Genomic DNA, 17,040 nt, shown 5'->3' on the forward strand with positions numbered 1-17,040 from the left:
TACTCAAGATGAGGCAAAAGAGATAGATTCGTCATTTTTAATGCCTGAATAGTAATCCATTGTGTACATGTATCACAACTCTCTTAACCAGGCATCTGTTGTTGGCCATCTGGGTTGCTTCCATATTTGGGCTATTTTAAAAAATAATAATTGCTACAAAAATTTAAGACAAAGATGGACAAATTATTTTTAACATGCTGTTAAAAATCAATGAAGGCTGGCAAGATAACTCACCTGAATAATGCACTTGCTTTGTCACGTGCAAAACCCAGATTTGAACCTGGCCCACACCACAGTGAGAAAAGCTTTAGTACTATGGTATCTTTCTGTCTCTTTCTATCTGAAAAAGTTGATTTGAAGTGGTATGCTCCAGTGATAACAAAAAAAAGTCAATAAGAAATACAATGCCAATAATAGAAAAATTGGCAGAATCTATGACTATGGAAGTTACAAAGAGATATACAATTGACTGATAAGCATCTTAGCTTGTTGGAAAAGTTATAGTGCATTTTGCATAGACAAACAGAGAAAAAATACATCATGATTTTTTTTTTGACAATCCAATAAGTAAACACTGTTCAACCACACACTAAAGAAAATATATCTATGTCTATCTATTCTCTCTATCTATAGAGAAGCAGCTACAGAAGCCAAAACTCCCACCTTCTGCACTCCATAAAGACTCTTGGCCCATACTCCCAGCGGTAGGGGGGTGTTAGAGGAAGATGACCAGAGGGGCTCTGAGCTCTGATTCTATCAAGACCCAGAAAGGAAGGACATTCAGAAATAGCAGTTGGTATAGATGTGACTTAGAAAAGAAGAGAAAGCAGGACCATAGAAAAAATGGGCAAATATATCTAAATATATCTAAATATACATATAGAAATAATAGTAAACCATGTTGTTGTTGTTGGATAGGACAGAGAGAAATGGAGAGAGGAGGGGAAGACAGAGAAGGAGAAAGATAGACACCTGCAGACCTGCTTCACCGCCTGTGAAGCAACTCCCCTGTAGGTGGGGAGCCAGGGGCTTGAACCAGGATCTTTACGCCGGTCCTTGTGCTTTGTGCCACTTGCCCTTTGTGCCATGTGCGCTTAACCCGCTTTGCTATCGCCCAACTCCCTCTCAGTTTTATTTTTATCATAAATGAAATATTTCTAGAGACACTCCCTCAGAGCATTCCATGGTCCTGATCTTCTCCTGCAAAAATGGCCCCATGCTGTGAATTACTGAAGAGGCAATTGCTTAACATTTCTGGAAATTTTCTTAACAGCATACAGATCGTGATTTTTTTCCACAAAATCTACTGAATCTTGGTTAGATGAGATTTAGTGATACTTAGCCATGACCCAGTCCCTACTTCCTTCTTCCCCAGCTAAGTGTAATGGCAGCACAACTCTAGGCAAGTGTGACCAAGAAAACATCATTTTCACACATCTTTACGTCCCTGTGAACTTTTCTCATCCCATCATGAGCTCTATGTTGCAAAGGCTAAATTCTTGACAAGTATAGCCAAGGTGATGAGACCTCCCTACCTTTACCTAGCCCCCACTAAAAGGTCAAGAATATATCTCAGGCAACTTTGGCTAAGAATACTGGGCCCTGATTTCCCTTATCTCATCTAACTTTTGGGGCAAGAAGCAAGCCAACAAGGCCAAAGACAAATACTTCACACCCTATTCTTAAGGCTGGCTTGTCACTCAAAGAAAAGGGTTGTCCCATCCATTAAAGCTGTGAGCTATAGCTCAGATATTTTTCCCCAGAAGGAGAGACACTCCATGAGAGTAATTAAAGCTTTCTCCAAAGGAATAGACTTTATTTAAAACAGAGTATGAGAAAGTTCAAGTCAAATAGAAATCTTGAAAATAATGGAGATTTCAGTACTAAGAAATTAAAGAGGATTATTGTTGATCTAACTGAACAACAAGCTAGCTCAATTACCAACCAGATCACAAGGGTGAACTATGAAAATATAAAGCTAGAAGAGACACACTGGGGTCAGAACAAACCTCAAACTCTGTCCCTAAAAGGAAATTTAAATTTTAGTTGATTTAGACTATAGAACAATTTATGCCCCAGACACTACTGAAAACAATAGAGAAATCTTCATGTTATTAATGGAGCCTAGCAGCTAAATGTGATTATTAGTAGACAACAAAGGAAAAAATAGTCAAAAAATTCTAGAGTACTGTCATCACAGGGTTACAGTACAAAAACAGGGCAAATAATAATAAATAAACAAGTCATAGGATGGGGGAAATCTGTCTCTAGAGTTGTTAGAACATGTTCCTAATATGTTCACTTTTCAAGAAAGAGTGTTAGACATGCAAAGAAACAGGAAAGTGTGACTAACATGGAAGAAAAGCAAGCAACCCAGATACCAAATTTAACAAAGATGTCAAAACAACCATTAAAAATGTGTTTTAATAAATCAGTGCTTAGAGAATTAAAGGAAGGTGTGCTAGTAGTGTGTCATTAAATAAATAATATCAATAAAGACAGAATATTTTGAGGCCAGAAATATATATCACCAGGTAAGGCATCTACTTTGCCAAAAACACAGCCAAGTTTTCAGCCACAGCACCACATTGGAGGTGCTATGGAACCAGAAGAATCTCAACTGTTGTGTGCCTCTCTGTTTCTCCACTTAATGAAAATGCAGCTGGAACAGTGCCTAAGCATCACAAAAAAATAGACAGCACTATAGAAGAAAATGTTTTTTTAAGAGTCAAAAGAAAACTATGGAGGTTGAAATTTTAAATTATAATTTCACATGAAGGTATCAATAGTGGCACTGTTACCAAAGTGACACCTGCTGATTCAACATCAGAAACCACAATAAATGTGCAAGCTGAGATATAACCAAGCTACAGCCACAGCAGAGATTACAAAAAGAAAGCAGAACTCTAAGAATATACAGAACTGGAGGACATATCAGAAAAATAATTTAGAAAACTCATTATGAGGACAGTTCAAAATCTAAACTTAACATGTAAAAGCATACTTAAGAACAAAGATCATTTCACCAAAGAGCTAAAAAACACAAAGGAATTTCTCCTAACAGAATTATCTGAAAAGTTAGAAATAATGACAAAACAACTCCAAAAATATCTCATTAAGAGGCTAGAAAGCATGGGATGAGAGCTCAAAACAGAGTTATAGGGTGGGAAAGACACTTGGAATGCAGTTCAGGCTCACAAAGCAGTTAATTAACAAAACCATAGGGTAGGAGGGGTACAATTCCACACAATTCCCATGACCCAATCTCCATATCCCACCTCCTCCCCTGATAGGTTTCCCATTCTCTATCCCTCTGGGAGCATGGAACCAGGGTCATTGTGGGTTGCAGAAAGTAGAAGGTCTGGTTTCTGTAATTGCTTCCCCGAAGAACATGGACGTTGACTGGTCGGTCCATACTCCCAGTCTGCCTCTCTCTTTCCCTAGTAGGGTGGGTCTCTGGGGAAGAGGAGCTCCAGGACACACTGGTGGGGTCTTCAGTCCAGGGAAGCCTGGCCGGCATCCTGATGACATCTGGAACCTGGTGACTGAAAAGAGAGTTAACATACGAAGCAAAACAAATTGTTGAGCAATCATGGACCCAAAGCTTAGAATAGTGGAGAGGAAGTGTTAGGGGGTACCCACTGCAAACTCTAGTGTACTTCTGCTTTCAGGTATATATTTTGCAGTAGTTTACAGATACGTGTGAACATATGCTCTCTCTCACAGAAACTGGTGTATATCTAGGTTATGGGACTTTGTTAGAAAGTGAACCACCTGAGATGGAATTAGAGTATACTGTGAAAGGAAAGGTCTCACCCGAGAAATGAAGCTGAAGGGTTGTCATTCCACACATGAAGTCTCTGGACACAGTCTGAAGTGAAGCATGTTGAGGTGGCAATCGTTGTGTTGGTTAGGTTGTGATCGGCAGATACAATATTATTTGATATGGATTGGGAGAGGCATACGGCAAAGTGGGCCCTATTCAATGGTTCCAGGACTGGGGGAAGTAGAGGCTCTATAGTGGAGATGTGAGGTTCCTGCTGTCTTAGGGTTCAAAAAGACAATTGATAGTTAATGTTATCATCACATTATTTGGTAATTGGGTTAACTTTGAAAAGTCCTTTTGTTATGGTTTGCTGTACAGTACCCAGTATCTTGTATATAGCTGTGCTATTGGTTGCTTCTGATCTACTTGGTCTAGGCTTATGAGAGAGTCTGCATATCAATTGAACAGCCTATATATTAAAAAGATTAAGTCTGTGTTTTGAAAAACTTCGAGACATACAATTAATTTTCCACCTCTCGTATTAACTAATGATTTATATGACTACATTTTACTAGGAGTGTACATAAATACCATTCCCACCACCAAAAGACTGTGACCCATCCCTCCCACCCACTCCCACCCCCCACTGACCCAGGAAGCTGCATGTCTACCCCTCACCACAGGGTTTTTACATTGGTGCCCTACTTACAATTTGGTCAGGTCCTGCTTTTAGTTTCCCTTTCAGATCTTCTTACTCAATTTCTGTTGATGAGTGGGATCATCCCATACTCATCTTTATCTTTCTGACTTAGGTCACTTAACATAATTCCTTCTAGCTCTGTCCAAGATGGATCAGAGAAGGTGGGTTCATTGTTCTTGATAGCTGCATAGTATTCCATTGTGTATATATACCACAGCTTTCTCAGCCACTCATCTGTTGTTGGGCACCTGGGTTGCTTCCAGGTTTTAGCTATTATGAATTGTGCTGCTATGAACATAGGAGTACACACCTCTTTTTGGTTGGGTGTTATGGAGTCCTTGGGGTATAACCCCAGGAGAGGAATTACTAGATCATATGGAAGGTCCATGTCTAGCCTTCTGAGATATCTCCAGACAGCTCTCCACAGAGGCTGTACCAAATTACATTCGCACCAGCAATGTAAAGGGGTTCCTCTGTCCCCAAAACCTCTCCAGCATTTGTTGCTGCTGTCCTTTTTGATGTATGCCATTCTTACAGGAGTGAGGTGGTATCTTAGTGTTGTCTTAATTTGCATTTCTCTGACAATCAGTGACCTAGAGCAGTTTTTCATATGTTTGTTAGCCTTTTGGATCTCCTCTGAGGTGAATGTTTTGTTCATATCCTCTGACCATTTTTGGATGGGGTCATTTACTTTTTTGGTGCTAAGTTTGCTGAGCACTTTATATATTTTGGTGATTAGTTTCTTGTCTGATGTATGGCATGTGAAGATCTTCTCCCATTCTGTGAGGGGTCTATTTGTTTGTTTAATAGTTTCTTTGGATGTGCAGAAGCTTTTCAATTTGATGTAGTCCCATTGGTTTGTTTCTGCTTTAGTCTTCCTTGCAACTGGGTTTGATTCATCAAAGATGTCCTTGAGGTGTAGGTGGGAAACTGTTTCACCAATGTTTTCCTCTAAGTATTTGATTGTTTCTGGTCTGACATCTAGGTCTTTGTTCCATTTGGAGTTGATTTTTGTTTTTGGTGAGATAAAGTGGTTCAATTTCAGTCTTTTGCATCTTACAACCCGGTTTTCCCAGCACCATTTATTGAAGAGAACCTCCTTTTTCCATTTAATCCTTTGGGTCCCCTTATCAAAGATTAGATGTCCATAGGTGTGGGGATTTATTTCTGGGCTTTCAATTCTGTTCCACTGGTCTGTGTGCCTATTTTTGTTCCAGTACCATGCTGTCTTGATGATGATGGCTTTATAATATAGTTTAAGTTCTGGGAGTGTGATGCCTCCATTTCTGTTTCTTTTCCATAAGATGGTTTTGGCAATTCTAGGTGTTTTCTTGTTCCAGATAAATGATTGTAGTGTTTGTTCTATTCTCTTAAAGAAGTTCGGTGGAACTTTGATGGGTATTGCACTAAATTTGTATATGGCTCTGGGGAGAATATTCTTTTTGATGATATTTATTCTTCCAGTCCATGAGCATGGGATATCTTTCCATTTCTTGGTATCAGTTTCTATTTCCTTGAGTAGCGACTCATAGTTTTCAGTATATAAGTCTTTCACTTCTTTGGTCAACTTTATTCCTAGGTATTTGATTGATTTTGCTGAAACAGTAAATGGGAGTGATTTCTGGCTGTCTTCTTCTTCAGATTTAGTGTTTGCATAAAGAAATGCCACTGATTTCTGTACATTGATTTTGTAGCCTGACACCTTGCTATATTGCCTAATAACTTCCAGTAGTTTTCTGCTGGATTCTTTAGGTTTTTCTATGTTTACTATCATATCATCTGCAAAGAGTGATAGCTTGACTTCTTCCCTTCCAATCTGTATTCCTTTGATTCCTTTCTCTTGCCTGATTGCTATGGCAAGAACTTCCAATACTATGTTGAAGAGTAACGGTGACAGTGGACAGCCCTGTCTAGTCCCTGATCTGAGGGGGAATGCTTTCAACTTCTATCCATTGAGTATGATGTTGGCTTTAGGTTTGCTATATATAGACCCCACTATCTTGAGGAATTTCCCATCTATTCCCATTTTTTGTAGAGTTTTGAGCATGAATGGGTGTTGGATGACAAGAATGAGAAAAAGGAAAAAAAAAAGAAAGAGTGAGAGAAAAATGAAAAAGATAAGAAAAAGAGCAGTCATAAAAGAGCAGTGAAAGAAAAGAGTTTTTTATTTATTTATTTTTAATTATTTAATTAGCTATGCGGAGTGAGGTGGGGGGGATTGGCTACTTAGAAAGAAAAAATGCCAGAGGTTTCAGAAGGGTGTAGACTTAGAATGAATGATACTCCCTGGTGGGATAGGAATTTGGTAAAGACAGAAGCTCAGCAGGGGAGCCTGCTAGGAGCTGGTCCCCAGGGACTGGTTATAGGGGGGAAGGGGGAGGAGATGTGCTTAATAATTAATAGGAAAAAAATTTTTCCCTTTTTTTCTACTCTATTTCTTAACCCAAATTAAGTTATAGTCACCTCATTGGTGTCACTGCTAGGACCCCTTATTGACTGGCCTACTAAAGGCAGAAAATCCTACCATTTCCAGAAGATGTGGTTAGAGCTCAAGCCACTAGCAGCTTCTCAGTCTGCCATCTTCCGGGAACCCCCACAAAGCAGTTCTAAGAAGTAGATTCAGTCATGTAGAGGAGAGAATATTAGGGCTATAAAATGCAACAAACACACTGTGAATTCAAAGTTGTTGGAGAGGAAATGTTTAGGAAAACTGAAGTAATTTTCCATGATAGGAGACACTACATTGCAAAGGCAAATATGGAAGTTATTGAAATACCGGAGGAAGAAGAGCAAGAGAAACGAGAGACCATAGTCAAAGAAACCATAGCTGAAAAGTTTGCAAACCTGGGGAGTGTTCAAGATATAAACACCCAGAAAGATTAATGAACACCTAAGTTTCTGAACCTAAAATTTTCTACACCAAGACACATTATAGAAGAACTATATATATATATATAATTTCACGGCTGCTAGGGGAAAAAAGAAGCTGACATACAAATGTAGGGCTATCAGATGTTCATCATATTTCTTTTTTTAATTTTTAATTTATTTATTTATAAAATGGAAATACTGACAAGACCATAGGATAATAGGGGTACAATTCCCACCACCACATCTCTGTATCCCATCCCCTCCCCTGATAGCTTTCCCATTCTTTAACCCTGTTGTAGTATGGACCCAGGGTCATTATGGGGTGCAGAAGGTGGAAGGTCTGGCTTCTATAACTGCTTCCCTACTGAACATGGGTGCTGACAGGTCGATCCATACTCCCAGCCTGTCTCTCTCCCTAGTGGGGCAGGGCTTTGGGGAAGCTGGGCTCCAGGACACATTGGTGGGGTAGTCTGCCCAGGGAAGTCCGGTTGGCATCACAGTAGCATCTGGAAGCTGGTGACTGAAAGAAGAGTTAGCATGTAAAGCCAAACAAATTGTTGACTATTCATAAACCTAAAGTCTGGAATATTGCCAATAAAGATTTGGGGTCTCCATTTTGGAAATAGCTAGTAGGTCTATTGTAGGTATATTCCAAAAGGCCCATGACTTTATTAGTTTTTGCCTAAGCCTGACATCTGATATGCAGGTGGACCCAGGTTATTGTCTGGGGAGATAATGTCATGGCTGGGAAAAGGACCAGAGAGCTGCATCAGGGAAGAGAGTAGCTCCCAAATAAGGGAAAAGTATATAAATTGTTGACTGTAAACCCCATAGGACCTTTCCCTTAATGTGGATCACCAATGGTAGAGAATGTTTCATCCTCCAAAGGGGGGTTGGATAACATACTCTAACACCTGAAGAAGATGGGTCCTAAAATTGGTGCAACTCAGAATGTTCCTACTGATGACCACAGAATGCAAGTTCAGACCTACAGGGATGTAGAAGTTATAGCTCCTATGCTGAATATGGGCCCCAGATCAAATCATCATATTTCTTATCATAAACCCTAGAGGCAAGAAGGGAGTAGAATGACATATTCAAAGTGCCAAAAGATAAGAATTACCCACTATGAATACTCACCTGGCAATTATCCTTCAAGCATGAGGGAGAAAGGCTTTCTCAAACATACATAAGCTAAAGAAATTTGCTACCACCATTCCTGAATTACTGAAAGGCTCCTACATGAAAAGAAGCAAATGAGGGCTGGACAGTGGCACACCCCAGTAGAATGCACACATGACAGTGCGCAAGGAGCCAGATTCAAACCTCTGGTCCCTACCTGCAGGGAAAAAAGCTTCGTAAGTAGTAAAAAAAAACTGTGCTACAAGTCTCTCTATCTTCTCCCCCCCTCAACTTGCCTTTCAGATTCTGTTTCTATACAAAGTAAATAAAATATTAAAAAGAAAGCCCTTGTTCTATTTCCTTGTCTGATAAAAAAAATAAATAAATGCAATTTAAAAAAGAAGTGAGGGGGGAGTCAAGCGGTAACACAGCCGGTTAAGTGCACATGGCGCGAAGCACAAGGACCAACTTAAGAATCCCAGTTCAAGCCCCGGCTCCCCACCTGCAGGGCAGTCGCTTCACAGGCAGTGATGTAGATCTGCAGGTGTCTTATCTTTCTTCCCCCCTTTCTGTCTTCCCTTCCTCTCCCCATTTCTCTCTATCCTATCCAACAATGATATCAATAACAAGAAAATAATAACTACAATGCCACTGACTAGTGTATGTTAATTTTGTAGCCTAACACCTTAGTGTATATCCTGATGATTTCCAAAAGCTGCTTGCTAGATTCCTTAGGTTTTTTCCTATGTATACTTTCATGTCATCTAAAAATAGTGAGAGTTTTACCTCTTCTCTTTTAATCTGTATCCCTTAATTCCTTGCTGCTGCCTGATTGCTATGGCAAGAACTTCCAACACTATGTTAAATAGTAATGGTGATAGTGGGCAGCCCTGTCTGGAACCTGATCTGAGGGGAAATGCTTCCAATTTTTCATCGTTGAGTATGATGATGTTGGCTGTAGGTTCGCTATATATATACTCCACTATCTTGAGGAATTGTCCATCTATTCCCATCTTTGTAGTGTTTTGATGCTAAATGGATGTTGTATTTTGTCAAAGGCTTTCTCTGCATCTATTGATATGACTATGTGGTTTTTGGTCTTACTTTTATTGATGTGTTGGATCACTTTGATTGATTTACATTTATTAAACCAACCTTGCATCCCTGGGATAAGCCCCACTTGGGCATGATGAACAATATTTTTAATATACTCCTGTCTCTAGCTGGCTAGAGTTTTGTTCAATATTTTAACATCCATGTTCATCAGAGATATTGGTCTGTAGTTTTCTTTTTTGGTTGTGTCCCTGTCTACTTTTGGTATCAAAGTAATGTTGGCTTCATAGAAGCTGGAAGGGAGTATTCCTGTGTCTTCAATCTTCTGGAAGACTTTTAAAAGTAGAGGTATTAGTTCTTCTTTGAAGATTTTGTAGAATTCATTTGTAAAACCACCTGGTCCAGGAATTTTATTCTTGGGAAGGTTTTTGATAACTTTCAATTTCATTAGCTGTGATGAGCCTGTTCATGTTATCTAGCTCCTCTTTACTTAATTTTGGAAATTTGTGGGTATATAGAAAATCATCCATTTCTTCCAGGTTCTCTAGCTTGGTGGAATATAGTTGTTCATATAATCCTCTCATGACATGTTGAATTTCTGCAGTATCTGTGGTGATATCTCCTCTTTCATTTATGATCTTATTTATTTGGGTCTTCTCCCATTTTTGTTCTGTGAGTCTAGCTGAAGGATTATCAATTTTGTTCACTCTTTCAAAGAACCAACATTTACTTTCATTGATCTTTTGTATGGTTTTCTTATTTTCAATGTTATTGATTTCTGCCCTAACTTTTGTGATTTCTGTCCTTCTGGTTGGTTTAGGGTTCCTTTGTTCTTCTTCTTCTAGGTCTTTAAGGTGTGCAATCAGGTTGTTTCTTTGTGCTTTTTCTTGTTTCCTAATGTGTGCTTGTATGGATATGAACTTCCCTCTCAGAACTGCCTTAGCTGTGTCTCAAATATTTTGATAGCTTGTGTCTTCATTTTCATTGAACTCTTGAAACATTTTGATTTCTTCCTTTATTTCCTCTTTGACCCAGTAGTTGTTAAGTAGTGTACTGTTGAACTTCCACATTTTGGGACTGTTACCAATCCTTTGTTGATTAAGTGTTAATTTAAATACACTGTGGTATGAGAAGATGCTTGGGATGATTTCAATGCTCTTGAATTTGACGATGCTGTCTTTGTGGCCTAATATATGGTCTATCCTTGAGAATGACCCAAGTGGACTTGAGTAGAATGTGTATTCCAGTTTATTGGGGTGAATGACTCTGAAAATGTCTAATAGTTCTAGTTTATCTACTCATTTAGCTCCCTCGCTTCTTTATTGATTTTCTGCCTGGATGATCTGTCAAGTTGAGAGAGTGGGGTGCTTAAGTCCCCTACTATTAGTGTGTTGCTGTTAATATATTGCTGTAGCTCTCTCAGTAGACGTTTGATGTATTTAGATGGCTTCTAACTGGGTGCATAGATGTTAATAATTGTTAAGTCCTCTGGGTTGACTGATCCTCTGAGCATTAAGTAGTGTCCATTTTATCTTTTTTAATCTTATCTATTTTAAAGTCTATCGTGTCAGATATGAGAATAGATGTTCCTGCCTTTTTTTGTGTGCCATTGGCTTGTATGATAGTTTTCCATCCTTTCACTTTGAGTCTGTGTTCATCTTGTTGAGATAGGTGGGTTTCCTGTAGACAGCATATTGTTGGGTTGTGTTTTCTGATCCATCTTCCTACTCTGTGCATTTTAATAGGTGAATTCAGGCCATTGACATGTATTGATATCAAAGATTGAAGATATTTTAATGTCATTCATGTAGATTTTTTAGTGTTCTGATATATGGCATATTTATGGTGGTCTGACTGTTTTTAGGAGACCTTTCAGAACTTAATTCAGGGAAGGCTTGATGACTCTTTCAACTGTTGCTTGTCTGAGGAGGTTTTTATGCCTTCATCTAGTCTGAATGGCAGTCTAGCAGGATACAGTAGTCTTGGTTGAAAGCCTTTCTCATTGAGCACTTGACAGATATCTTCCTATTTTCTTCTGGCCTGTAGTGTTTGTGTGGAAAAGTTTGCTGCTAACCTTATGGGTTTTCCTCTGTAGTTGACTCTTTGTTTTTTCTCTTGCAGCCTTCAGAATTCTTCCTTTATCCTTATTCCTGTTCATTCTGAATATGATGTGTCTTGGTGTCTTTAAGTTTGGATTAATTCTCTTTGCGACCCTCTGGGCTTCTTGAACCCTTATGTCTTTTTTATTTTTTAAATATTTATTTATTTTCCCTTTTTGTTGCCCTTGTTTTTTTATTGTTGTTGTAGTAATTATTATTGTTATTTTTGTAGTTGTTAGATAAGACAGAGAGAAATGAAGAGAGGAGGGAGGGGAATACAGAGAGGGGTAGAGAAAGATAGACACCTACAGACCTGCTTCACCGCTTGTGGAACGACTCCCCTGTGGTTGGGGAGCCAGGGGCTTAAACCGGGATCCTTGAGCCGGTTCTTGCACTTTGCACCACCTGACACCCTGAACCCTTATGACTTTTATGTTGTCTAGACTAGAGAAGTTCTCAGCTATTATGTCCTGAAGAATGCTTTCTTCCCCTCCCTCCCTTTCTTCCTCTGGTAAGCCAATAATGCATATATTATTTCTTTTGAAGTCATCCCATATGTCTTTGTTGTTGTTCTCAGTATCTCTTAATCTCTTTTTGAAATCTCTTGCTTCTTTTTTAATTGTCTCTAATTCGCCCTCAATCTTGCTTATTCTGTCTTCAGCCTCATTTATTCTATTCTTTCTCCCCTCTACTGTTTTCTGTAGTTTATCTATTTTGTTTCCCTGTTCTGACATTGTTTTAGCTTGTTCAGTTAGCTGTGTTCTTAGCTTAGCTATTTCAGCTTTCAGTTCTCTAATAACCTTGAGATAGTGTTTTCTTTCAGAGTCTCATTTGTTATTTCTGCATTTCTGATGATAATTCTTTCAAACTGTTTACTCATTCCTGTGATTATTTCCTTAACTAATATTTAGATGTTGACTTCATTATTTTGTGCTTCAACCTTTGGGGGGCTTTTATCTGGACTCTTGTCCTGGTTCATTTCCCAATATTTCTTCTTGTTGATTTAACCATTCTGTATAGTATGTTATGATGTCCCTCTCTCAGTACTTTTCAAATTACTGATCACTCTTGCCTGGATCAGTAGGAGATCCACTTACACCAATTACAGCAAAGAGAGAGATATCATTGGGGTGAAAATTCAACAAAGAATGTTGTCCTTAAAAACTTACTTACAGTGGCCCAAAGCAAGGACCAGCATAAGGATCTCAGTTTGAGCCCCCAGCTCTCCACCTGCAGGGGAGTCGATTCACAAGCAGTGAAGCAGGTCTGCAGGTGTCTTTCTCTCCCTTCTCTGTCTTCATCTCCTCTCTCCATTTCTTTATGTCCTATCCAACAACAACATCAACAATAACAACAATAATAACTACAATAATAAAAAAGGGCAACAAAAGGGAATAAATAAAATTTTTTTAAAAACTTACAGGAGCATGCCTGAGGCCCCAGAAACTCCAGGTTTAGTCCTTGGCACCACCATATGCCAGAGCTGATCAGTGTTCTGGCTGCTCTTTCTCTATATACCTCATTTTAAATAAATAGATAAATTGATATAGTAATACTGATAGATAAACAGAATGTGGTAGAAGGATCTAGATACTTTGGTGTGGGCATGGTATGGCACAATTTGAAGAGGGGTAAATTTCTACCCTTGAAGCATAGACTTTTTTATTTTTATTTTTTATATTTTTTAAATACATCTTTATTTATTACTGAATAGAGACAGAAATTGAGAAGGGAGTTGCAGGGAGAGAGTGGAGAGACAGAGAGACATCTGCAGCCCTGCTTCACCACTCATAAAGCTTTACGCCTGCAGGTGGGGACCAGGAGCTTGCACCCGGGTCCTTGCGCACTATAATGTGTGCACTTAACCAGGTGTGCCACCACCTGGCCCCTAAATACACAGTCTTATAAACCAACACCACCTCTTTCTATAAAGAAAAAAAAAGTTTGGTTCAAGATTACAACATCAACTATTACCTGAACTCACATTCCTGCAAATTTCAAGCTTAGCAGTCCCCACAATGTGTGAATCAGTTCCATAAGATTAATATACATTTTATTTCAGACATAGACGAATTTGGGATAAGCAGTTTAAGAGAATAAAAAATACTTCTGGCCAACCTTCTCTGAAAGTTAGAGGGCAGGTATTGGGGAAATAATTGACTGAGCCCTCCACTCAGGATACAAAGTTTTTTCATTGAGGGGGTTAATGGTTTGCAATTTCTTTATGTACCAGGATCACTTCCACTCCTCCATCCCCCACCTTTCCCAGAGTCTTTTGCTTTGATGCAATACACCTTATCTAGTCCATGTTTCACTTTGTGTTCCCCTTCCATGTCCCCCTATATTAAGTCCCGCTTATAAGTGAAATCACTGGGTATTTGTCCTTCTCCTTTTGCCCTATCTCATTTAACATGATATCTTCAAGTGACATCCAAGATGATGTAAAGGAGATGACTTCATTTTTAATAGCTGAATAGTATTCTATTGTGTATATACACCACAGGTTTTTGTTGTTGTTGTTGTTGTTTGCCATTCATCTGATGTTGGACATCTGGGTTGCTTCCAGATCGATTTTGGCAATCAAAAATTATGAACATAGATGTGCATAATCTCTCTTTTTTCATTTTAAATAATTTTTATATAATTTTATTTATAAAAAGAAAACACTGATAAAAACCATAGGATAAGAGGGATACAACTCCACATAATTCCCACCACCAGAATTCTGCATCCCATCCCATCCCCTGATAACTTTCCTATTCTTTATCCATCTGGGAACATGGAACAAGGGACATTATGGGGTGCAGAATGTGAATATAGATGTTTTTGTTCCATTTGGGTAAATTCTTGGGAGAGGAATTGTGAGGTCATAAGGTAGGTCCATTTCTAGTTTTCTAAGAAATCTTCAGACTGCTTTCCACAAGGGTTGGACCAGTTCATGAACAAATGAATTTTCAAAAGTGCTAAGAACTAGATCTATTTTCTATATTTCACCAATGAGCAAAATCATCCAGTAGTTGTCTTTTACCTCTTTGTTTACTTCCCTAAGCACTATCACCTCTATAGAATTGAAAGACATCAACTTGAACATTAAAAAAAGAAAGAGAGAAAGAGAGAAAGAGAGAAAGAAAGAAAGAAAGAAAGAGGAAGGGAAAAAAAGAGAAAAGAAAATTAGGTATATTAAAATAGCCCACGTGAGAGCAAGATGATTTATGTCCCTATGAGGTTGATCATACCTTCCCACCAGCATAGCATAAGTGTCCTTTTCCCCCCACATCCTCTCCAACATTTGTTGTTTCTGTCCTTTCTGGTGTATGACATTCTCACAGGTGGATACAAACTTTCTATTTCACTTAAATCAGGACTAGCTGCTTTTACAGTTTGTATGTCACATCATGAATTCTTGCACTGGAGTACTCTACAGTTGATAACCCTTCATGGTGTTTTCCTCCTCCTCCCAAGGAGCACAGGATTGCCCATGGAGTCTGCCACTTCCTCCCTGGTGGTAGCAGAGCACCCATTGTGTGTTTAATAATAATGAATTGCAGCACTGATACACTCAGTGCCACTAAGACTATAATAATAATAACTATAAATATACTGTTCTTGGATTTCAGGAAAACTACCCAGAAATAGAAATTCTCTGGCTAATGATCAAAGCCTGGAATACTGGAGTACTTCTGTTTGGCAAATGCCTGTGTGTGTCTGCTGAAAAATGGTGTGGCCTGGCATTGCGTTTCCTCAACCACCTTGATTCCTTCAAGATAAACTATGAGACTCAGGTGAGGAAGGAGAGCGCTAGTGGTGAATGGCAAGACTTAAGGAACAGAAATGTTGGCTCTCAATAAAGACTCAATCCTGTCTTGTTCAACTAGGAAGAATCTTTTTCATTGTTCTCCTTAATGGTTCCACAGTACTGCAAGAGTTAGAAAACAATATAAACAATAATTTCTTAGAGTGAAAAATAGGAAGGATAGCACATAAAGTTTGGGCTGAGGGGGGGTGGCTTTTGAATAAAATTAAAGTTAAGAGCTGCCAAGTATGAGTTTTAGAAAAATTCATTACTGTCAATGTTGGTTTGCATAGGACTAGCCTCTGCAGAAAGCAATGCTTCTTTTATTCCAGAACGTACTAGCTAAATAGGATTGTTTATATTTATGAAAGAGAGAGGGTGAGAGAGAAAGAGAGGGAGGGAAAAGGAGAGAGGGAGAGAGGGGAGGAGAGAACACATATCCAGGGCACTGCTCAGCTCTGGCTTATGGTGGATTCAAGGACTGAATCTTGGACCTCTGGAGCCTCAGGCATGAAAAGCCTGTGCTCTGTCATACTGAACTATTTCCCCAGTCCAGCAATGATTGTTTCAAAAAAGAATTTTCCGGAGTCGGGCGGTAGTGCAGTGGGTTAAGCGCAGGTGGCACTAAGCACAAGGACCAGAGGAAGGATCCCGGTTCGAGCCCACCTGCAGGGGAGTCACTTCACAGGCGGTGAAGCAGGTCTGCAGGTGTCTGTCTTTCTCTCCCTCTCTCTGTCTTCCCCTCCTCTCTCCATTTCTCTCTGTCCTGTCCAACAACAATGACATCAATAATAACTACAACAATAAAAAAAAAAACAAGGGCAACAAAAAGAATAAATAAATAAATAATTTTTTAAAAAAGAATTTTCTTCAGGAACTGTTCTGCACTGCAAACTTCTGGGTGATTAGCCATCCAAGACAGGTTTGATGGAATTTCATCACCAAATAAAAGCTAAGTACTGTCTCCTTTGTAATAGCAACCTGACCCTAATAAATATGCCTAGTGCAGTGGAATTCCTCTTTGTCAATAAGGTACTGTATTTTCACTGGAAAGTGGATCCTCAGATCTCAGAAGGTTAGACTCCTGAGTCATCATCATGGGTCTCAGAAGCTTTTCCACACGTTTTTTCCACCTCAATAAATATATTTGTTGTTTTCTTTCCTAGATGAACGTTCTGTATCGTGAGCTTATAGAAACATCAGATAGAAACAGAACACCACTGTTCACCAAAGAGTAAGAATCACTGGGACAAAGCATCTGAGTAGGCAAGCTCACAGCGACTTGAGGAAGATGTGACGGCATTAAGATACTGAATATTTAAATTGTTTGTGAAATTTTCTCTTGAGCCTTTCTGCCTTCTTCAGTCCTGTTTTTGTGTTAGTTGAATAAAATATTCTAAAAATAAAAGCACTTTTACTTTCCCTCTTATCACTAAACATATCTTTTTTTTTTTCCCAGAGAACTAATTAACTTTGACTTGTGGTGGTGTAGGGCATTGAACCTGGGACTTCAGAGCCTCAGCCATGAAACTCTCTTTGCATAACCACTATGGTGTCTACCCTTGCCCTCCTGTTTTCACTAGTTTGTGAACAAATGAATTTTCCAAAGTGCTAAGAATTAGATCTATTTTCTATA

At 38.9% G+C, this 17,040-nt stretch overlaps 1 protein-coding gene across 1 annotated transcript in view; it reads left to right on the forward strand.

Annotated features, from left to right (window-relative positions):
• Positions 1-16,833, forward strand: part of TEX11 (testis expressed 11) — a 358,449-nt gene extending 341,616 nt beyond the window's left edge. The window contains exons 27-28 of the mRNA XM_060183291.1: positions 15,229-15,393; positions 16,571-16,833. Coding sequence (XP_060039274.1) covers positions 15,229-15,393; positions 16,571-16,642 — 237 coding nt within the window. The 3' untranslated portion in view covers positions 16,643-16,833. The remainder of the gene's footprint in view (positions 1-15,228; positions 15,394-16,570) is intronic.
• Positions 16,834-17,040: the final 207 nt, after the last annotated feature.

The sequence above is a fragment of the Erinaceus europaeus genome, chromosome X, assembly GCF_950295315.1.
Source record: "Erinaceus europaeus chromosome X, mEriEur2.1, whole genome shotgun sequence".
NCBI lineage: Eukaryota > Metazoa > Chordata > Mammalia > Eulipotyphla > Erinaceidae > Erinaceus > Erinaceus europaeus.